This window comes from Microtus pennsylvanicus, chromosome X (assembly GCF_037038515.1).
Source record: "Microtus pennsylvanicus isolate mMicPen1 chromosome X, mMicPen1.hap1, whole genome shotgun sequence".
Taxonomy (NCBI): domain Eukaryota; kingdom Metazoa; phylum Chordata; class Mammalia; order Rodentia; family Cricetidae; genus Microtus; species Microtus pennsylvanicus.
The window spans coordinates 12,618,863-12,642,240 of record NC_134601.1 but is presented as its reverse complement, the minus strand read 5'-3'; the positions used below and the strand labels follow the sequence as shown (position 1 = coordinate 12,642,240).

General features: G+C 42.7%; 1 protein-coding gene across 1 annotated transcript in view; it reads left to right on the top strand.

Moving 5' to 3' along the window:
• Positions 1 to 22,681, top strand: part of LOC142841542 (natural resistance-associated macrophage protein 2-like) — a 70,487-nt gene extending 47,806 nt beyond the window's left edge. Inside the window, exons 2-8 of the mRNA XM_075958493.1 lie at positions 13,532 to 13,547; positions 13,638 to 13,793; positions 16,532 to 16,653; positions 16,768 to 16,935; positions 18,060 to 18,134; positions 19,853 to 20,006; positions 22,502 to 22,681. Coding sequence (XP_075814608.1) covers positions 13,532 to 13,547; positions 13,638 to 13,793; positions 16,532 to 16,653; positions 16,768 to 16,935; positions 18,060 to 18,134; positions 19,853 to 20,006; positions 22,502 to 22,681 — 871 coding nt within the window. The remainder of the gene's footprint in view (positions 1 to 13,531; positions 13,548 to 13,637; positions 13,794 to 16,531; positions 16,654 to 16,767; positions 16,936 to 18,059; positions 18,135 to 19,852; positions 20,007 to 22,501) is intronic.
• The last annotated feature ends 697 nt before the right edge of the window (positions 22,682 to 23,378 follow it).

The window sequence follows — 23,378 nt, the reverse complement described above, 5'->3', positions numbered from 1 at the left end:
TGGTCACTATGTGAGCAGACACTGCCATTTTTCGCACCTCAATACTGTCATGCCTTTTCCATCAGGATGGACAGAAATTATTCAAATTCAAGAGCAACATATGTCTTTCTTTCATAAGTTGATTCTGTCATAGAAATACAAAAGGACTACATATAAATTACTAGTTCCTTCCAAATCAAACAGAAAATTAAAATTAAGCATAGACACCTGGAACCTGCAATAGTGATGTCTCCCATGATGATGTACAGCCCCAAAGGAACACTATGACCCATTCTCTTTGTTAGCAATTAGATTAGGATTGAGAGTGTGAGGTAATTCTGGTGATGAGAAGTTTGCCATGGGATTTCCTATATAGATTCTTCTAACAATAAAATAAATACTAAGAAAAATATTCTTCCTCTTTTGACTTTGCCTGAGTATGATGTCTACAAAGTGCCAGACAGCTTATAGCTATGAGACGAATAAAATGAATGGAAAACCACTGCACAACCAATGCCTAAATGAGAGATGGAATGGAATGTATCTGTCCCTACAAGGACACAGCTGAAACAAAATTATCAGGAGCCTTCTTGTACTTGAGATATCTATCTTGTTTTGTGTGATAATTATTATTGTTTCTCCAAAAGAGATATTGTTAGAAATGTGAATTCTTGAGCTCCACCCCTAACCACTGAATTTAAACCTCAAAGTGTTAGAGTGTGGTAGTGAGGCCCTAGGATGTGGGTGACATCTGTGACACCTCGATCAGTGACATCTGTGACACTGTTACTTGAGGGCCACTAGTTGCTTTCTCCTGTCAGGTGCAGATTGGCTGTGAGCTATGAAGGGCCTTGTGAACTCTGGAGAACTCTGAGGGTTTGCTTTCTTTTTTTGAGGCAGGGTGTCACTGCTTAGTCCTGACTGGCCTCAAAACATGGTCTTCTAGCTTCCTGAGCTCCAGGGTCACAGGAATGAGCTGCCATATCAGGCTGGAACTCATTCATTGAAGATGATGATTAAAACGTGAAGCAAGCTTTCCCAAGCAAGTATGCCCTCCGTGATAGTGAAGGGAAAGCTTTGGATAGAGGCTAGTTGTGCAGATGGCTGTCTTCCAGAGCCTGTTTGCATTATTTTATGTTTAATCTTGAAAAACAAACAAACAAGCAAAAAATGAAGCCAGGTGTCCTAATCCAGTTTTAGGTAAATGTATTTAGTTCATTTGAAGAGTTAAAAATAGCTGAGCTGTGGTGGCATACCTTTAATCCATCCTGCTCTACAGAGTGAGTTCCAGTACAGCAAGAACTACATAGAGAAACGTGTCTACTTAAAGCTTGGTTTTAAAATGTTAAAGAATAGTTAATATTTACTATGTATCTGCTGCATATATTGGTTCATTTAATCTTGAGATGAGACAACGCTGATGCCAATCACTGCAGTTCTTCAAATTGCATGTGTTCGTATTGATACCTACCTCCACCATCTCGTCCACTAAAACTGGCCGCTCCTCTTACTGCCGTGCCTTCACTGGTTTCCAGGGCAGCTCACTCCTTGTGTTCCTCTTCAGCCTCATTTTTATCTCCTCTTACTCTTAACAGTCTACTAATGGTAAAGGATTCTTGAGTTGTGTGATTGCTTGTTTTAATTTTATGACTTTAAGAACTCCAAAGATCTTTGCCTTCCAAGTCTTAAATATTTACTCTTATTATTTTAAATTATGTGTACTTGTGAGTACCTGCACATATGTGCAGGTGCCTGTGGAGGCCAGAGGTATCAGATCCTTCCAAGGCAGCATGGCATGGCTGCTAGGAATTGACCTCTGGTCCTCTGGAAGAACAGAACAAGCTCATAATCACTGAACCATCTCAATCCCCAGCCTCCCACGTGCATTCATCTAACACAGACCTTGATTCAGCAGTCTCCTTAGGACAGTTATCTATAGGTAAAGTGCATGTCTAAATATGGTGCAGGGTGTGATCAGAAGTACATTTATTTTTAACCAGCAGAATATCATTTAAAGGTTTATTTACACATGTATTTTATTTATATGAGTGCTTTGTCTACATGTCTACATGCTGGGAATTATACTTCAAACCTTTAGAAGAGCAGGCAGTGCTCCTAACTGCTGAACCAACTCTCCAGTCCACAGCTAGTATCATTTTATTTGTGACATAAGCTTAATTGTTAGCTCTATACTGTATTGTATGTTGTTTTCTTTTCTTTCTTGGTTTCTCAGAACAGGATTTCTCTGTCCTAGAACTTGCTCTATGGACCCACCTGTTTCTGCCTCCCAAGTGTTGGGATTAGAGGTAGCACCTTGCCCAGTCTAAGTGTTTTTTCAGTTGTTGTCCTTCCCCTTTCCTCCTTTTAGATCTTAGGTATGATGTGCAGGGAATTTGGGTGACAGAAGACAGATCATTTTGAAAGTAACAACTCAATTCTTTCCCCATCTGTATTCTTCAGCGTATTAAATCAGTTCTGATTTTTTAAGTGTCATCTTTATCAGAAAGTGAGGAGTCTCTGTACTCATCTGACAGCATAGACTTCTCACAGAAAGCTCATGGGATCCTGGTCTGGCGACCATCTTACAGGTTGGTACTTTGTTTTCAAATGTGTTCAGATAGTTCTGTGAAAATCTAAAGAGGGCAAGCATGGTTAAGCAAGGTCACAGATCTTAAGAGAAGTAGGTTGGAGCTGGGCGTGGTGGCACACATGTTTAATCCCAGCACTCAGGAGGCAGAGACAGGTGGATCTCTGTGAGTTTGAGGCCAGCCTGGTCTACAAAACTAGTTCCAGGACACTTAGGACTGTTTCACATAGAAATCCTGTCCGGGGGGGGGGGGTAGATTGGAAGCACATTCAGCAGAAGAATTTATATTTGAAAATAGCTTGCTGTTTTTGAGATGGGGTCTTTCTATGTAGATTAGGCTGCCCTTGAACTCACAGAGATTCCCCCCTCCAAGTGCTGGTATTAAAAGCATGTGTCACTGCCCTGCTGGTAGTTTTTAACTCTAATAGCCATCTAAAAGCAGGACTGCCAAGTGCAGGATTGGACTGAATTGTATGCTCTTTCTTCTCTGTCTGCCTTTGTTCAGGCCTCTACAGCATGTCTGAAAAGCTTGCATTCCGCACAATTTCTGTATGTGCTTACCAGAGCCTCTGCTTACCTCTTCCTGACTGCCCTGAGACGATAAGCTTTCTTCTCTAGTCCCTTTTAGTGCTTGTTAGTGTATGTGCTTTTAGATTCATTTATGTTCATGATGTTTGCCTGTGTGAGTCTGTGTGTGGCATACATATTAAGGAGGGTAGAAGAGCCTCTCTGTAACCTCATAGAATTCCATCTGAAAGGGATGGCCATGTTTTTTTCCGTGATGCCAGGTTCTAGCAGAGTAACTACACTTCCCTTAGTAATTACTTGCTGAGTGAATGGGATCTGTAAGTAGTACAACTAGCTGACAGAAAGCCTCTGGAGTTAGATGTCTATAGTTTTATATGGATAGGAGTAGGGATATATTTCGAGTAAGTGAATTTATTACAAGTTCAAGGTTGAATTGACCAACAATAGAGGCTGTGTGGTAGGAGGACTCAGAGACAGTATGACAAATTGTGTAAACAGTGTAGTAAGATTTTAGATGGTATGAGAGAAGTATGTATAGGGTCAGTCTGCCTATAGAATAAATAGGCAAGAATTACTAGGTATGAATCAAGGCAACACTAACTTGATCTTTATATGAGAATGGGGCAGGCAGAGTTTTGTAAGGCAGAAAAACCTAGCAGAAGGGCCCCTTCAGCTAAGGACAACATAATCCAAGATAAACCAACAGAGGGAGAACAGGGCTCCTAACTGTTGAGCTGTCTCTCCAGCTGCAACAATAACTGCCTTTTTGGTTTGTTTATTTGTTTGTTTAAGACAGGGTTTCTCTGTAGTTTTGGAACCTGTCTTGGAACTCACTCTGTAGACCAGGATGACTTCAAACTTACAGAGATCCACCTGCCTCTGTCTCCTCCTCTCTAGTGCTGAGATTAAAGGAAAGTACCACCACTACCCAGCTATAACTGGCTTTTTATTTTTATTTTATCTATCTATCTATCTATCTATCTATCTATCTATCTATCTATCTATTTTGTTTTTTTTTTACATTCTTAACAATTTTTCCTACCACCCAATTTGACACTTTGTTTTGGGGAGGTGTCCTCTGTAGTATCATGTGTTAAAAGTTTGATGATGAATTTGTGCTCGAATAGGGTGCTGGGACGCATCCGCCTTTGCTGCCTATGCACTATCAAGTTCTTATCTACCACGTGCTTCTAACAGTGATAGGCTCCAAAACAATGGAGCCAATCTTGAGTCAAAACCAGTATAACTGAGCCAAACCAATCTTTTTCTATTTAAGGAAATTAAATTTAAAGAAATTAATTTAAGGGATTAATAAAGCTGGTTATCTCAGTTAGGCATGGCGCTTCAGATATACAGTTTTAGAGACAGGGAAAGTAGGCCAATTGTCAGGAGCTTAAGTCTAGCCTGGGCTATAGATCCTGTCTCAAAAAAACAAAACTAAAACTAAAGTTTAAAGAGCCAGTTATAGACAGACAGGCAGTTGTGGCGCACACCTTTAAGCCCAGCGGGGGCAGAAGCAGGCAGATCTCTGTGAGTTCAAGGCCACCATGATCTACAAGAGCTACTTACAGGACAGGCTCCAAAGCTACAGAGAAACACCTTTAGTCCCAGCACTAGGAAGACAGAGGCAGGCAGATCTCTGTGAGTTTGAGGCCAGCCTGGTCTCCAGAGTGAGGTCCAGGATAGCCAGGACTGTTAAACAGAGAAACTCTGTCTTGAAAAAAGAGAGAGGGGGGAGTGAAACCAGATGGAGGATAGATGCAAACATGAAGAGCAAATCCAGAGTGCTTGACTGCCCTATGCGTGGTAGGAAGCTGGGTTTTGTTCACTAAGCTGAGACCTGAAGGAAGCTAGAATCTGAGAAGCTTCCCAAGGTAAAACTTCTGGGTGTCTGTAGATTACTCAAAGATGAATACAACTGAGAATTCTAAAATATACATGGAGGTGAACTACCTGAAAAATCAGAAAAGGAACTTGTGACGGTTGTCATCCAACCTTGCACTCACACACATATACACTCACACACACACAATAATCAGTAAATAACAAAGAATCCACAGAAAAAATACTTGGCAGAAAAACTCTTTATGACATTCAACACCTATTATTACCATTTTAGCAAATGAAAGCTAGAAATGGCTTCATAAGCACATGTGAACTTTTGAGAACTGAAGAATGTACAGGAGAAGCTGTGGCTCAGATTGTAGCCTGCTGTCCTAGGAATAGATCCAATCAGTACTGCAGAAGCTCTGAGAATTAAATTGATACTGAAACCACACTAGACAGATGGCTGATCAGAACTTGTACCTTAGATATTTGATAATAACCTAAAATAGTAAGAAATTCTCTTTAAGGATTTAAACAAGACTCAGAAGTTGATAAAAGAATACTGAAAATGTTAAAATCACTTAGCAATAACCTGAAAAAGTCCCTTCATGGGTTTGCGGGGCAGGGCTGTCAGCAGATTCTAATACCTAGATAGAGATGATGGAATTATGTGGTAGAAACTTAGAAGAATTGTTAACAAAAATGTTCTAGCAAGTAAAGAGTTAGTCCTCCATAAAAACAAAATGGAGATAGAAACTCTGGGCAGACTTAGAGAAATGTAACAGAAGTAGAACTCATGTGTTCAATAGAATAATGGGGTGAAAAGAAAAAAATCCACCAATTTTGGAGAATAGTGAAAAGAGTCAGGAAGGTTCTCTGGCACCCATGAGATAAGGCTACTTAGCACTGGGGACAGAACAAGGGTGTGTGACATTGAGAAGGGAGCATACACCCTAAAGTTGAAGTGTAGTGACGGCTGCACACCCCTGAGGATAGACTAAAAGCTGAAGTCACACTGCAAATGAACTAACTACAAGATGGTTGAATTGTCTTCAAATCTTTTATTTTAAAAGGCAGAGATGATTAGAACAGATTAATAAGAGACTCACTTCATATATAATGCTGTAACTTGGCTAAAGTAAGGATAGCTAAAGACAAAGGCAAACTCTTTCTCTCTCTCTCTCTCTCTCTCTCTCTCTCTCTCTCTCTCTCTCTCTCTCTCTCTCTCTCTCCCCCCCCCCCGCCCGAGACAAGGGACAAGGTTTCTCTGTCATGGAAACTAGCTCTTGTGGACCAGGCTGGCCTTGGACTCACAGAGATCTGCCTGCCTCTCTTAATTCTACCATGTGGGTGCTTGAAATTGAATCTGGGTCTTCTGGAAGAGCAGTCAGTGCTCTTAACCATAGAACCATCTATCCTGTCACTAAACAATGCTATTTCAAAGGATACAGTAATACTGAACTCTGGGTGATAGGCTGTTTAGTACAGAGACTTACAAATGAGCTCACTGATTCACTGGGAATGAACTATATATAACCCACCATATGGTTAAAATACAGCTGAGCCACCGGGCAGTGGCATGCATGTACACACAGGAACACACATGGAAATGTCATAAAACAGCAAACTTTTGTACAACATCCAGGACAAATATCTTAGTTGTCTTGAGATCTGAAGGGAGAATGTACACAGAGGAGCCTCCCACAATTCCTGTCCACTCCTGATTTCCCCACAGGGAGGCAGATGCTTGAGTTCAGTGTATAGTCACTACATATATTCATAGGTAAGGCAGTAATCCCAGTATTCAGGCTGAGACGTGAGTTCCATGGGTTCAATAATAGCAAGGTCCTGTCTGGAAAACACACAAAAGGTTGAGAATAAAGCCAGATGGTGGTGACTTACACCTTTAATCACAACCTGGTCTACAAAGTGAGTTCCAGGACAGCCAAGGCTGTTAGAAAACCCAGTCTTGGTGGGGGGAGGCTGAAAATGAAGCTCAGCTATGCTTGCCTAGTAGGTACAGTGCTCAAGGATCAGTTGCCAGCACCAAATGAGCCAAAATGGTGGCTTTAGTCTATAAGCCCAGCACTGTCAAGGCAGAAGATTGAGAATTTGAAGCCAGCCTCACTTGCCCAGCATGCACAAGGCCTAGGGTGCGATCCACAGCACTAAAAATAAAGCAGTGCAATTCATGTTTTGAACTAAAACTGAACATCAGGCTTGCAAACGATTCAGTGGGCAGAAGTACTTGACCCAAGAACCAGTTCCCACACATCCTCCTGATGCATACCCATGCTCCCCTGCACTTACATCATGCACAAGTGATTGTTTTTAAATTAATAATCAAACTGGAGAGCTGGCTCAGAAGTTGACAACATTTGCACTTGCAAAGGACCCTTCTTCGGTTCTAGGCACCCATGTGGCAGTACATAACCATCCCCAGAACTCTAAACTCCATGACCAACAGGCCTAGGTGTGCTGCACAGACATAAACAGGAGAACCAGGTGGAGTAGCACACACCATTAATCCCAGTGCTTGGGAGGCAGAGACAGACAGACCTCTGTGACTTTGAACCTACATATATTCATTGTTGCTCTTATTGTCTGTGATACTGGGGTTATACATAGGAAGTGGTCTCCTGTGACCATGTGTTGCAGGCTACTTCCTACTTTCTCATTGATCAGGTTCAGTGTAGTCAGATTTATATTGAGGTCTTTAATCCATTTGAACTTGGGTTTTGTGCATGGTGATAGATATGGATCTATTTTCATTCTTCTACAAGTTGACATCCAGTTATGTCAACACCATTTGTTGAAGATGCTTTCTTTCTTCCATTGTGTAATTTTAGCTCCTTTGTCAAAAATCAGATATTCAAAGGTTTGTGGGTTAATATCCGGGTCCTCGATTCGATTCCATTGGTCAACATCTCTGTTTTTATGACAATACCAAGCTGTTTTCATTACTGTAGCTCTGTAATAGAGTTTGCAGTCAGGGATGGTAATGCCTCCAGAAGTTCCTTTATTGTATAGGATTGTTTTGGCTATCCTGGGTTTTTTATTTTTTAATATAAAGTTGATTATTGTTCTCTCAAGGTCTGTGGAGAATTTTGTTGGGATTTTGATGGGGATTGCATTGAATTTATAGATTCCCTTTGGTAGAATTGTCATTTTTACTATATTGATCCTACCAATCCAAGAGCATGGGAGGTCCTTCCATTTTCTGGTGTCCTCTTCAATTTCTTTCTTCAAAGCCTTAAAGTTCTTGTCAAATAGATCTTTCACTTCCTTGGTTAGTGTTTCCCCAAAATACCTTATGCTATATGTGGCTATTGTGAAAGTTGAAGTTTCTCTGATTTCCCTGTCAGCTACTTTATCCTTTGTGTATAGGAGAAATACTGATATTTTTGGGTTGATCTTGTGTCCTGTCACATCACTGAAGGTATTTATCAGCTGTAGGAGATTTTTGGTAGAGTTTTTGTGGTCATTTATATACACTATCCTATCATCTGCAAATAATGAAAGTTTGACTTCTTCGTTTCCAATTCGAATACTCTTGATCTCCTTGTGTTGTCTTATTGCTATTGCTACAACTTCCAGCACTATGTTGAAGAGGTATGGAGAGAGTGGACAGCCTTGTTTTGTTCCTGATTTTAGAGGAATGGCTTTAAGTTTCTCTCCATTTAATTTGATGTTATCTGTTGGCTTTCTGTATATTGTTTTTATTATATTTAGGAATGATCCTTGTATCCATAATCTCTCCAAGATCATTATCATAAAGGGGTGTTGAATTTTGTCGAATGCTTTTTCAGCATCTAATGAAATGATCATGTTTTTTTTCTTTCAGTTTATTTATATGATGGACTACATTGGCAGATTTTCATATGTTGAACCAGCCCTCCATTTCTGGGATGAAGCCTACTTGATAATAATGGATAAATTTTTTGATGTGTTCTTGGTTTCGGTTTGCCAGTATTTTATCGAGAATTTTTGCAACGGTGTTCATAAGCGAGATTGGTCTGTAATTCTCTTTCTTGCTTGGGTCTTTCTGTGGTTTTGGTATCAGGGTAACTATAGCTTCATACAAAGAGTTTGTCAATGACTCTTCTCTCTTCTGCTTCTATTATGTGAAACACATTAAGGAGTATAGGTATTAGCTCTTCTTGGAAGATCTGGTAGAATTCTGCATTAAAACCATCTGGTCCTGAGCTTTTTTTTTTTTTTTTTGGTTGGAAGGTTTTTTTTTTTATGATAGCTTCTATTTACTTGTGACTTGTAGGTCTATTTAAATTGTTAACCTAGTCTTGATTTAATTTTCTTTTATTATTATTTTTAGATCATTTAATTTATCTAAAAAATGCCCATTTCTTTTACATTTTCCAACTTTGTAGCACACAGGTCTTTGTAGTAAGACCTAATGATTCTCCGAATTTCCTCAGTGTCTGTTGTTATGTCCCCCTTTTCATTCTGACCTTGTTAATTTGTGTGTTCTCTCTCTCTGCCTTTTGAATATTTTGGATAGGGGTTTGTCAATCTTGTTGATTTTCTCAAAGAACCAGCTCTTTGTTTCATTGATTCTTTGGATTGTTTTCTGTGTTTCTATTTTGTTGATTTCAGCCCTCATGTTATTTCCAGTCTTCTACTCCTCCTGTGTGAGTCTGCTTTTTTTTCTAGAGCTTTCAGCTGTGCTGTTAAGTCTCTAATGTGAGCTTTCTCCATTTTTTTTAATGTGGACACTTAGTGCTATGAACCTTCCTCTTGGCACTGGTTTGGGTATGTTGTGTCTTTATTTTCATTGAATTCAAGGAAGACTTTAATTTCTTTCTTTATTTCTTCCTAGACCCAGGGATGATTCAGTTGTTGACTGTTAAGTTTCCATGAGTTTGTAGGTTTTGTGAGGGTAGAATTGTTGTTAAATTCTAACTTTATTCCATGGTGATCTGAGAAAACACAGGTGGTTACTAAAATGTTTTGTATCTGTGAATGTTAGCTTTGTTACCAAGTATGTGATCAATTTTTGAGAAGGTTCCATGAGATGCTGAGAAGAAGATATATTCTGTCCTATTTGAGTGGAATGTTCTATAGATGTCTGTTAAGTCTTTTGATTGATTACCTCTGTTAGTTCTCTTATTTATGTTAAGTTTTTGTCTGGATGACCTGTCCATTGGTGAGAGAGGAGTGTTGAAATCTTCTACTATTAGTGTGTGATGTTTGATGTGTGCTTTGAGTTCTAGTAATGTTTCTTTTACATATGTGGGTGCTTTTATATTAGGGGCATAGATATTCAGGATTGAAACTTCATCATGATGAATTTTCCTGTATTACTATAAAGTGTCCTTCTCCATCTCTTCTGATTGATTTTAGTTTGAAGTCAATTTTGTTAGATATTAGTATAGCCACATCCACTTGTTTCTTAGGTCTGTTTGATTGGAAAACCTTTTACCAACCCTTTACTCTCAGTAGATGTCTGTCTTTGTGGTTGAGGTGTGTTTCTTGTAAACAGCAGAATGTTGGGTCCTGTTTTTGTATCTGTTCTCTTAGCCTGTGCCTTTTTATAGGTGATTTGAGTCCATTGAAATTAAGTGATATTAATGACCAGTGGTTGTTAACTCTGGTTATTATATATTTTTTGTTGGTTTTAGTGATTGTGTGTTTGAGTTGTGCTGGATTAGGGTTGTCAGATGTCTGAGTTATTGTGGGCGTTGTTGGACTCCTTGGGTTGTGGTTTTCCTTCTATTACTATCTGTAAGGCTGGGATTGTGGCTACGTATTGTTTAAATTTGTTTTTATCCTGGAAAATTTTGTTTTCTCCATTTATAGTGAATGAAAGCTTGGCTGGTTATAGTAGTCTGGGCTTGCATCCATAGTCTCTTAGTTTCTACAGCACATCTATCCAAGACCGTCTGGCTTGCATGGTTTCCATAGAGAAGTCAGGTGTAATTCTGATAGGTTTACCTTTATAAGTAACTTGACCTTTTTCCTTTACAGCTCTTAATATTCTTTCTTTATTCTGTATGTTTTGTGTTTTGATTATTATATGGTGAGGGGATTTTTTTTAATCCAGTCTATTCAGTGTTCTGTATGCTTCTTGATCCTTCATACGTATATCTTTCTTTAGGTTGGGAAAGTTTTCTTCTATAATTTTATTAAATATATTTTCTAGACTGTTGAGCTGTACTTCTTCTCCTTCTTCTACCCCTATTATTCTTAGTTTGGGTCTTTTCATTGTGTCCCAGATTTCCTGAATGTTTTGTGATGAGAGTTTGTTGGATTTTCTGTTTTCTTTGATCAGTGCGTTTATTTTCTCTTTGGTATCTTCAGAATCTGAGATTCTTTCTTCTATCTCTTGTATTCTGTTGGTTATGCTTATTTCTGTAGACTCTATTCGTTTACCTAGATATTCCATATCCAGCCGGCCCTCAGTTTGTGTTTTCTTCCTTGCTTCCACTTCAGTTTTCAAATCTTGAACTGTTTCTATTATCTGTTTGATTGTTTTTCCTTGGTTTCCTAGGTTATCATTCACAGATTTACTCAATTCTTCAAACTTTTTGTTATTTTTCTCATCCATTTCTTTAATGGAGTTTTTCTCCCCCTGTTTAAGGGCCTCTATCACTTTCATAAAGTCAATTTTTTCTACTTATTGATTAAGGTGTTCATGTCCTCCTACTGTAAGTTCGCTGGGTTCTGGTGGTTTCATGTTATTTTTCAGATTGTTGGGTGAATTCTTGCATTGGTGCCTGCCCATCTCTTCCTCCAAATGCTCACCTATCGATCTTCTTTTACAGGATCAGATCTCCTTGCCCACTGATTGAGCTTCTGGTGCCGAGATCTGGTCTCCTTGCTGGGCAAGTAGCTCACAAACAAAAGGCCTACCTTGTTTGCTACAGGCAGGCTATTGAGATAAAGGGACTCCTCCCCTCCCATTTGCACTCACGACTAGGTCCCAGCGCTTATTTCTTATTTTATCTGTTATTTCCTCCCCATATCTCCCTCGTCCTCCCTCTTCCCTATACTTTCCTCCTCCCTAGTCCCTCATCTTCCCACTTCATTATCCTCTACTTCTTCCACCACATCTTTTACCATTTCTCAAATTCCCTCTTTCCTAGTCTTCCCTTCCTTTTCCTCCCCCCTCCTCTTTCCTCTTGCATCCTTCCACTTATCGCCCTTTCTATACTTCCTTCCTCCCTCCACTTCTCTCTTCCCTCCTATTCCCTCTTTTTCCCACCAATCTTTTCCACATCCCTCTTCAGACCTTCTCCTTCCTCTTCACTAATCCTTTCTAGTTCTCCCCCCTTCCTCTTTCCTCTTCCCTCCTCTTCCCTACTTCTTCCTCTTCCCTCTTCTCTCATCCCTCCTGTTCCCTCTTCTCTCCTGTTATTTCAATTTTTCGTCCCAAATTAGCTACCCTGACAGCAGGACAGTTTTAGGGTGGAATAGACAGAGGCTTATGTTGACTGCTAACTCAAAGCAATTCTGTTTGTGCTCATCAAGACTGAAATTAATTAACCAATTGACTATTTCCTGTATTAGACCAGCTGATGGTAGTGATGAACATGTGTGGTAGTTCATGCCTATAATGCTAGCAACTAAACAAAGGCAGACTGGTCTTTGTATGTTTGAGGCCAACTTGATATACCTAGAGAGTTCCAGACCAGACAGGACTGTAGAGTGAGACAAAAAAACTTTTGATGAGTAATAGGTGGCTGATTATTTTCCTGGCTTGTTGCTTGCCCATCGCTAGGGATCAATACCACTATGTTCACTTTTTTATGTTCTGTTATAAACTGATTTCTGCTTACAGGCCTGCCTAAACATTAAAAAATATCATATCTAGTCTATGAGCAGATTTTTCAGGTTGTCCCAAGGCTTGCAAGAGAAATCCTAAGCCAGGAGGAAGTTTGGGTGGGCAATGATAAGGAATGATCCCCTCCCAACACACAGGTGGCAAGCGAGGAGGTTCTTAGATGAGCAGGTGAACAGCAGTGTATAGACTGTGGGTTTAAGAACTGAACTGTTGTTGGATATGTATCAGCAGTTACAGTGACACAAATACCAGCAAGAACTTTAGTCGGTTTTGTTTCTCAGAACACTGTTTCTCTACATATCTGCATTGTACATTTTAATTGTAATGTAAGATATTCAGAATATATAGTCCTGAGTCCTCTGGCCCCTGGCAGCAAGCCCCAGTATTAGTTATCTTTGGTAGCTGTAACCAAAATAATTGATGAAAGTAACAGGTTGTGAAGGCTCGGGGCTTCAGAAGGCTCGGGCTGCCTGCAGTTTCTTGGGCAGAATACTCTGGCGGCAGGAGATGTGCTGTTGGAGGTTCTATCTCATTGCAGACAGAAGCACGAAGGTTCAGGACATGGCTAGGTCCAGGAGGATTGCCCCCATTCATGTACTTCTTCCAGGGAGGCTCCACCTGCCAAAGTTTCTACCAAATCCCCAAATTGTACAAGCACAATGGGGTTTGAGTCAATCATGAGCCTGTGGCAGTTTCCATTCCAATGACAGCAGACCTTTGTCGCCATTCATTGATGGTGCTATGCTTAAACTCAGGGCCTTATGCATACTAAGCATGTTCATGTTCATGATTCCATATTCCTATTCCAGGCAGTTATTACAGAGGGTAAAAGAGTGAAGGATGCCAGTGTCCCTAGAGATATTCTTCCCATTCCATGTTGCTGTAAAGGCTAATAGGTGTTGTGTTGTTGTGTAGTATATTACAGTGAAGCCCAGCCAGAACCAAGTGCTCAGAGGCATGTCCGTGCCATCCTGTTCAGGCTGTAGCACTTCACAGATTGAGCAGGCTCTGGGCATCGTGGAAGCTGTCATCATGTTACACAACATGTACCTGCATTCCGCCTTACTCAAGGTGAGCAATGCCCTTCCATATCCTTTAAGTACAAAGGACTCAAGCTTAGTTTCTGACTGCTAGAGCTCTGTGGGAGCTGTGCTCCGCAGGAGCGCAGTATTCCTAAGGCTGGAGGGTCTGTGTTTATCACCAAATTGACCAGGAAAAGTGATCCTCAAATTTTGGGCTAGTGTTCTTCATAAAAGGTCTGGAAGTTTTGAGGTCCAGAGATAAAGAGGGCTTTCCCAGTAAGTCAGGCTTTGCTTGCCTGAGATAGGTCAGACACTTGACAACTAGTCCACTACACTTAGAACTGAGATAGTCTCTGGGAGCTCAGCCTGGGTGCTGGCTGCCCCATTTGGGGGTTGTGCACTGTTGTCAAAGGTGTGGAGTTCTTTGTAGCTTAGTGAGCTAAGATCTGTTTCATCTAGCCAGTTGTTTGCCCTCTTAATCTTTCAGCTGACTCCAAAGTTCTGAGTTGTTACAAATAAACTTTCTGCAACTAATGGAAAAATGACTGCTGCCTTTATCTCTCTAGTCTAGACAGGTAAACTGGGTTAATAAGTGGGAAGTCCGGGAAGCCAACAAGTACTTTTTTCATTGAGTCCTGCATCGCGCTCTTTGTTTCCTTCATCATCAATGTCTTTGTCGTCTCTGTCTTTGCTGAAGCATTTTTTTGGGAAAACCAACAAGCAGGTGGTGAGTAAGCCAGGGTTGTGGGTGGTGAACGCCAGGTGAACTGCATGCCTGAATGGGGACAGTAAAGAGCTATGACTTGGAACCCAAGGAAACTTATCTGAGGTCTAGGTGCCCCTCCAGTCTACACACCAGACACTCTATGGTGTAGGGCTAGGAAGCCTGTTCCCACCCATTCCAGGGGTGAGTTGGAAGAGCTGGCCTTGGACTCACAGTGGCCTCCTGATAACATAGAGGTGTAGCATCTTAGCTGTTTGGCCATTGTTATTTCTGTTTCCTTTTTATTAACTGCTGCCTGTGTGTCTGCTAGTCTTGATGGTTGTGCTGAAGAAAGGTCAGGAGGAGTCAGCAGAAAGGAAGCATGCTCTGGCAGGGTGGGCCTTGGCTGACAGGGCGGAGCTTAGCTCATTTTGAATTCTCTCCCATCCATTTTATTTGTTTGGTTTTTTTCATTAAGGTTTTTTGTTTATTGTGGAGTGTTTTAAGATGCCAGGGTTGAACTCAGGACCTTGTACATGATGCTAAGCAAGTGTTCCATCACACAGCCGCTCGCACTCATTGCTATCTAGTTTTGGTCATCTTTTATGTCTACAGGACCTCTTGACCCTGGTTCTTTGACCAAGGTCCTCTAGGTGCTGATGTCCTCCCATGATGTGGGAGTGTCATATATCAATCTGTTGCTTTCATTGGATATTTAATAAAGACACTGCTTGGCCTGATAGGTTAGAACATAGGTGGGTGGAGTAAACAGAACAGAATGCTGGGAGGGAGAGGAAGTGAGGCAGATGCCAAGCCTCTCCTCTCCAGGGCAGACGCGAAGAAGCAAGCCACCAGGTCAGACATGCTGAATCTTTCCCGGTAAGACTGGTGCTACACAGATTACTAAATATGGGTTAGGCAAGATATGAGAGTTAGCCAAGAAGAGGCTAGATATAATGGGACCAGGCAGTATTTAAATGAATACAATTTGTGTGTTGTTATTTCGGGGCATAAGCTAGCCAGGTGGCCAGGACCCAGGCAGTAGGAACGCAGCCCACAGCTCCTTCTGCACTCTCACATTTGAAGTCTTCTGATTTGTTTTCTTTTTTTTTTTCGTTTTTTTTTTTTTTTGGTTTGTCTTAATTTGGGAGGGTAGCCCGAAGCCCCTGGCCTGGGAGTTGCTTTGCTCTGGACTCCAAATCCCAGCATGTCAGGACCACTCCCACAGGGTATTTAAATGAGCTCCCAGAGGGGAAACACATGGTCTCACGTCGTCTTGGGGTCTGCATGGGCTCCCTGCTGTCTTGTCTCCCCTCCATGTGCTCGGCCACCCTAGAGCATCGTTCTTAATAAAACAAGAGGCATTTTGATTTGATTTGACTTGACCTAATTGCATTTCTTGCACTGGCAGAGCTGCCCTTTTTTTTTGTATTAATTTTTACTTATCAGTTTTGGTTTTGGCTTTTGACAAAAGGGCTTCATTGTGTAGTCTTGGGTGGAGGCATGAAACTCACTCTGTAGACTAGGCACCTGCCTGCCTCTGCCTCCTAAGTACTGTGATTAAAGGCTTGCATCACCATGCTCTTCATTGAATCTAGTATTTTTTTTTTGGATAAGTTCTACTTGTGCAGCCCAGTCTGGCCTCAAGTTTGGGATTCTTCTAGCTCAGCTCCCTGAAGGCTGCCCTCTAAGAAGGAAGCCCTCTTAAGAGTTTCTCTTTCCTTACTTGCATTTATAGTGTTCCAGCATTTGCACATTGCCCTGCAGACTGTCTCAGTAAACACATTGGTGCTGGAGGAAATAAAAGGCCTGGGGGAGTGCATCAAGGAGCAGGCTTTGGGAAATACAGGGTTCTGAAGTATTTAGGGTTAGAGAAGAAGGAGTTTATGGAGGAGGGATGAAGGGATGCCCAGCAGTCGGGTGAAGCCTCTGGGTCACACCAGCACCTAGTGTCACTGCCTAGCAGTGCCCAGTGCAGCACTTGATGTGCTGGTGTTTCATGAGGAGAGGAAGGTGCTGCAAAGGTCCGCTGTTCTGGGTGTCATCTAAGCACTCACACGCTCCTATCTCTCTCCCTGTCCCAGGGTGTTGTGCTTAGATGTTATTTTGGGCCTGCGGCACTCAACATCTGGGCAGTGGGGATCTTGGCTACAGGACAGAGCTCCACCATGACAGGAACCTATTCCGGCCTATTTGTTATGGAGGTGTGTTAGGGTTGAATACAGGGGAATGGCACAGCGCTTGAGTGTCTAACTCCATGGTTTACAGGTTTCCTTGACTTCCCCAAGCATTTCTCTCTCCTGTCACATGTGGTCACCAGCCCTCATGCTTTCTTCTGGGGATTCCTGAACCTAAGATGTTCACGTTTTGCCCCAGTGATTCTGACACACTTTATTGCCATTAACCCCACACTCTTTATTGCTGTCTTCCATGATGTAGAGCATCTAACAGGGATAAATGACTTCCTGAATGTTCTGCAGAGCTTACAGGTAAGCAGGCAGCTGGGGAAGCTCATTCTGGAGGCTGGGTACTAGGGGTGAGTGAGAGGAAGAAAAAGGCATGGAAGTTCATTAAATGGAAATAATGAGCTCTACTTAATATATAAAACGCAAATTTGAGGCCACCAAGATGGCTCAGTGGATAAATGCTAGCTTGTACTAGTTGTACAAGTGTAAAGTCCTAAATTTGATTCCCTGAAGACTCAGTAAAAGGAAAGAATTGTCTCCAAAAGTTGTCCTCTGATCTCCATATTCACCCACAACATGGGCATGTCTGTCTGTCAGTCCTCTCTCTCCCCACTCAGTCTCTGTCTGTCTTTCTCACACACAAATAAATAAGTAACTTAGTAATACATAAAAATCCACAGCACTGTAGCTCATTAATGCAGCAAGGGTAAATCATTAAATAATTTTAAGGGCACCACTACCTCCTGTGGAGTTTACAAGACAAGTCACATCCAATATGTTATTTATTTATTTAAGATTATGTGTTTTTATTTACATGTATCAATGTTTTACCTTTGTGTGTATATGAGCACTGTGTATGTGCCTGGAACCTGCAGAGTTTGGAAGAGGGCATCAGATCTCTCAGCACTGGAGTTGTAGACAGTTGTGAGCTGCCATGTGTCTGCTGGGAATTGAACCCTGGTCCTCTGCAAGAGCAGCAAACAAAGTGTTCTTAACCATGGAGCCATCTCTCCAGCCCCCAATGAGTTGTCTTTTGTGTTTAAACAAAGGCACTTAGGATCATGATTAGTGCTGGGTTAAAAATAATGTTTGGCAAAGGCAAGGTGATAGGAGCAGCTATTACCATGGCATAGATGAGATAGGGTTTATGACTCCTGTCTGTGAGCAGTGCTGGTGTCTGTGTGGTACAGTAACCAAGATTGATGTGGAGGGAGAGAGCACACCAGAGCCAGGCCAGTGCCAGTAAGCAGCATTCCTCCGAAGTGTCTGCTCAGGTCCTGCCCTGACTCTCTTGGTGATTGACTGTGACCTGGAAGTATAAGCCAGATAACCCCCAACACCCTCCCCACATTGCTTCTCATCAATGTTTAATCACAGTATTAGAGATGAAACTAAAGCACCCACGTAATTCCACCTGGTTTTTCCGGCTTCCCTTTGCTCTCATACCCATCCTCGCCTTTACCAGCCTGCGGCCAGTGATGAATGATTTCTCCAATGGAATGTGAGTACACTTGTCACCCTCCCCAGGAGGACACGGGAGGTGAATTTTTACCTAGCAGGCCAGTCAGAAATGTCTTCTCTAGGAAAGCTATGTTTCCAGAGCAGTTTCTAGCTGCTTCCTCTCGGGGCATGAAGATACTGGCGAGGGTGAGCTACAGTAAGGAGGAGAGCTGCTTCACACTTTCCTGTTCTAGCTCTTCACTCTCTGCTACTGAGATTTGAATTCTGTGCACTTCAGTAATATGTTCTGTGCACACCTTGAAGGGATACGTGGGGTGTGTTCTAGTTTCATTTCTGTAGCTTCGACAGATATCATACCAACAAGCAGCACAGGGTTGGAAATGTTTATTTGGTTTACAATTCAAAATTACTGTCTATCGTTCTGGAAGTAGTCAAGGCAGAATTCAGATAGTCCTATCACAGGCACTGTCAGGAACAAGGGATAAACACATCCTTGCCTGCATGTTTGCCCTAAGCTTGCTTCTTTCTTATACTGTTGAGGATGCACTGGCTGGGTAGTGGTGCCACCCTGAGTGGGCTGGTTGTTCTGCATCATCCCTACTGATATGCCCACAAGCCAGCCTGGTATAGATAATTTCCCTTTGAGACTACCTTCCCATGTGGTTCTTGGCTGTGTCCTGTTGGCAGTTAAAACCAATCAGTGCAGGTGCTCATGTGACCTGTTAGGGTCCCAGGGTCTCTAACTGTCACCACTCTAGAGATGGTGGGACCTGGGAGAGTGGAGCTGGTAAAAGAGGCGGACTGACGTCTCATGCAATAGCCAACTTTATTCAGAGCCTCAGACAGTTCATACTCTGAGGGCTAAGATAGTCATGCATGTGAAGTTCTCTGAGTTCAAGCTGTGTACACAGGACTGGCAGCATGCGGCAAGAACTTGTTTTCCTATAGAGGCCTGTACAGGAGAGCTTAAACATTTAATTGAATAACAACAGCAAACAATAACGATTAACTCACTCCTGTCCACTGCACCTGGGTGGCAAGCGAGATGACACAAAACATTAAAAGAACAGTGCCATGGTTTTGGAGAAATTGAGGTCACAAGACTCTAGTCTTGACTCCATTCCTGGACCATGTTCTGATATCTAATGAAATGGCTCTGTGTTTTTTCCTTTTTTTTTTTTTTTGAGTGTGCTTTTTCGAAACAGAATTTCTCTGTAGCTTTAGAGCCTGTTCTGGAACTTGTTCTGACCAGGCTGGCCTTGAACTCACAGAGATCTGCCTGCCTCTGCCTCCCGAGTGCTGGGATTAGAGGCGTGCACCACCACCGCCTGGCAGGACCTGTTGTTGATTTCTAGGGTCTTAAATGCTAAATTTTTGTGCCAGAGAGATGATAGGTTAGTCAGTGGGTAAATATGCTTGCCCCACAAGCCTGAAAACCTGAGTCTGATCCCTGGGACTCATATGAAGAATGAAGGAGAAAAATAACTAAGTCTACAGATGTGATCTTCTGACCTTCACATGCACGTTATAGCATGTGTGCCCACACATGTATTCGTCATTCATGTGCATACGTTAATAATAGATAGTTAAATGCTAGGTTCAAATTACTCCAGCCCTTCCCCCGTATGCTCTATCACTAATTTTGACATTCTTAAGTTATTCTTAACCTGTGTTCCATTTACCACATGAGACATAGGTTTCTTTTCTGTCTGTGGCTTGGTCGAACTATTGCACACTCATGTGCCCCTTGTTTCACAGAGTCTGGAGGATCGCTGGTGGAATTTTGGCCCTTATCGTCTGCTCCATCAACATGTACTTTGTAGTGGTTAATGTCCAGGACCTAGGGCACTTGGCAGTGTATGTAGTGGCTGCAGTGACCAGCGTGGCTTATCTGAGCTTTGTGTTCTACCTGGTGAGTCCATTGTGAAGGGAGCAGGGGCAGTGGTATCAGGGGTGTATAGGTGGGGCTAGCTGCCTTTTAGAGACGAATGATCCTACCTGGTGAGTCCACTGGGAAGGGTGTCTGGGGTGTATAGGTGGGGCTAACTGCCTTTTAGAAATGAATGATCTCCAATGCAGTTTACTGAGGCAGTTCATATGGCATTGTTAAATCAGCTGTTTCTGAAATTCAATTTCTTTTCTGTTTTTGGTATTGGAGATTAAACACAAGGCTGTGCCATGACAAGCAGATATCTAATGTTGCACTCTGTTCTCAACAAGATGTTTGTATTTTGAATCATTAATTTAAGGTTTTTTTTGGAGGAGGGGATGTTTCTTGAGACAGAGTTTCTCTGTGTAACATCCCTAGTTCCCCTGAACCTCACTTTGTAGACCAGCATGACCTCAAACTAATAATAATTTTCAATTATTTCATCCCATATAAAACTTTAAATTACAGAGATCTGCCTACCTCTGCCTCTCAAGTGCTGGGATTAAGGTGTGTGCCACCATGCCTGGCTTATTTTAGTCTTTAATACCTAGAATTTTTCTATTTCTGTTGATTTTATAAGGATCCAATATTTAATTCCTAAAAAAATTATGTATGGTATGTTTGAAAAACAAAATGTCTCATTGGTTGCACAGCAAGCATAAGGACCTGAGTTCAAATCCTCAGGACCCATGTTAAAAGATGGGCATGGTGGGCATGGGGTTGTGTGAGCCTGTAACCCCAGCACTGGAGGAAGGGGGCAGCAATGGAAGAGTCATCAACGCCTGCCAACCTAGCTACAGATTCAGCAAGAGACCTTGTCACAAAGGAATAACTGACAGAAGAGGAAACAGAAAAGGTGACCTCCAATGGCCTCTGCAAGCACGTGACCCGTGCGCACGCGCGCACGCGCGCGCGCGCACACACACACACACACACACACACACACACACACAGAGGTCAAATATAAATGTATTCTCCATTTCCCGATCATTCTCACTGCTTTTTTGTTTGATTGATTGGTTTTTGTTTGTTTGTTTGATTTTGAGACAGGGTTTCTCTGTAGCTTTGGAGCCTGTCCTGGAACTAGCTCTTGTAGACCAGGCTGGCCTCAAACTCACAGAGATCTGCCTGCTTCTGCCTCCCAAGTGCTGGGATTAGAGGCATGTGCCACCACTGCCTGGCTTCTCACTACTTTTACTAGTGAAAAATCCATAGCAATAAGAACAGATTGGATTATCTGTTTAACACAGAGTTCATACTGAGGTTGGGGATAAGAAGTAGCAGTGTTGAAGATGGAGGCTAGAGCCCTGCTGTTCTCTCTCATGCATTTCACTCCATGCGTGCCATTTCTTCCACAGGTTAGAGTCTTTTAGAGAAAAACTTCAAAACTTCGGTGCATAGTTTAATATGTGCCCTGGATCAGTGAATCTTTTCCTTTTCCAGTAAACCTTGGGCATCCAAGGTTACACTCACCATAGGACTTTGGAAACCAGATAACTGAATGTTTTGAAGTCCTATTAGAAGGTCAACTAGAGGTACGTTTATGCAAATTGACTGTGTTGACTCAGTACACTAAGACTAAGGAGCTTATCTGAGCCCCAAATTTGGAGGTAGGGCAGATTTTACATCTTGATTACTGCAGCTTCGCTAAAAACCAGGAGCTTCACAGAGGAGATGTATCCCTACTAGTCTATAGACTCTCCATGTCCCTGTCACAGAAGGGCAGGTCTCACTGCTAGTCTGGAGCCTGTCTCCATGTCCCTGACACAGAGGATTAGGTCTCACAGCTGGTCTGTAGCCAGTCTCCTCGTCCCTATCATAGAGGAGCTGTGTCACTGCTAGTCATTAGCCAGTTTCCATGTCCTGTCTCAAAGCAGCTCTTTCACTGCTAGTCTGGAGCCTCTCCATGGGCCTGTCACAGAGGAGCGGTTCTCACTGCTAGTCTCTGTGTCCCTGTCCCAGAGGAGCAGGTCTCACTGCTGGTCGGTAGCAGGTCTCCATGTCGCTGTCACTGAGCAGCAGGTCTTACTGCTAGTCTGTAGCCTGGCTCCGTGTCCCTGTCACAGAATAAAGGGTTTCAGTGCTAGTCTGTAGCAGGTGTCCATGTCGCTGTCACAGAAGAGCTGTTTCACTGCTATTCTGTAGACAGTCTCGGTGTCCCTGTCACAGAGGAGCTGGTCTCACTGCTAGTCTGTAGCCTGTCTCTGTATCCCTGCCATAAAGGTGCTGTCTCACTGCTAGTATGTGTCTGGTCTCCAAGTCCCTTTAACAAATGAGCAAGTCTCATTGCTATTCTGTAGCCGGTCTCCATGTCCCTGTCACAGAGGAGCTGTCTAACTGCTAGTCTGTAGCCTCTCTGTGTCCCTGTTGCTGGGGAGCAGGTCTTACTGCTAGTCTGTAGCCTGTCTCCGTGTCCCTGTCACAGAGGAGAAGGTCTTACTGCTAGTCAGTAGCGGGTCTCCGTGTCCCTATCACAGGAGAGCTATGTCAATGTTATTCTGTTGCTTCTCTGTGTCCCTGTCACTGAGGAACAGGTTTCACTGCTGTCTGTAGCCTATCTCCGTGTCCCTGTCACAAAGGAGCAGGTCTCACTGCTAGTAAGTAACCGGTATCTGTGTCGCTGTCACCAAGGAGAAGGTCACACTGCTCATCTGTAGCCAGTCTCGGTGTCCCGGTCACAGAGGAGCAGGTCTCACTGCCAGGAAGTAGCCAGTATGTGTGTCCCTGTCACAGACATGCAGGTCACACTGCTAGTCTGTAGCCAGTCTCGGTGTCCCTGTCACAAAGGAGGAGGTCTCACTGCTGATCTGTAGCCAGTCTCTGTGTCCCTGTCACAGAGGAGCAAGTCCCATCGATAGTCTCTGGTTGGGCTCTGTGTCCCTGTCACAGAGAAGCAAGTCCCATTGATAGTCTCTGGTTGGGCTCTGTGTCCCTGTCACAGAGAAGCAAGTCTCATTCCTAGTCTCTGTCCGGGCACAGTGTCCGTCACAGAGGGGAAGGTCCCACTCCTGGTCTGTAGCCCGCCTCTATGACCCTCTCCCAGAGGAGTTGTCACACTGCTAGTCTGTAGCCAGTCTCTGTGTCCCTGTCACAGAATAGCAGGTCTCACTACTAGTCTATAGTCGGTCTCCAAGTCCGTTTAACAGATAAGCAAGTCTCACTGCTAGTGTAGCCAGTCTCCACGTCCCTGTCACAGACGAGCTGTCTCACTGATGGTCTGTAACCTCTCCATGTCCCTGTCACTGAGGAGCATGTCTACTGCTAGTCTGTAGCCTGTCTCCGTGTCCCTGTCACAGAGGTGCAAATCTCAGTGATGCTCTGTAGCTGGTCTCCATGTCCCTGTGACAGAGGCAC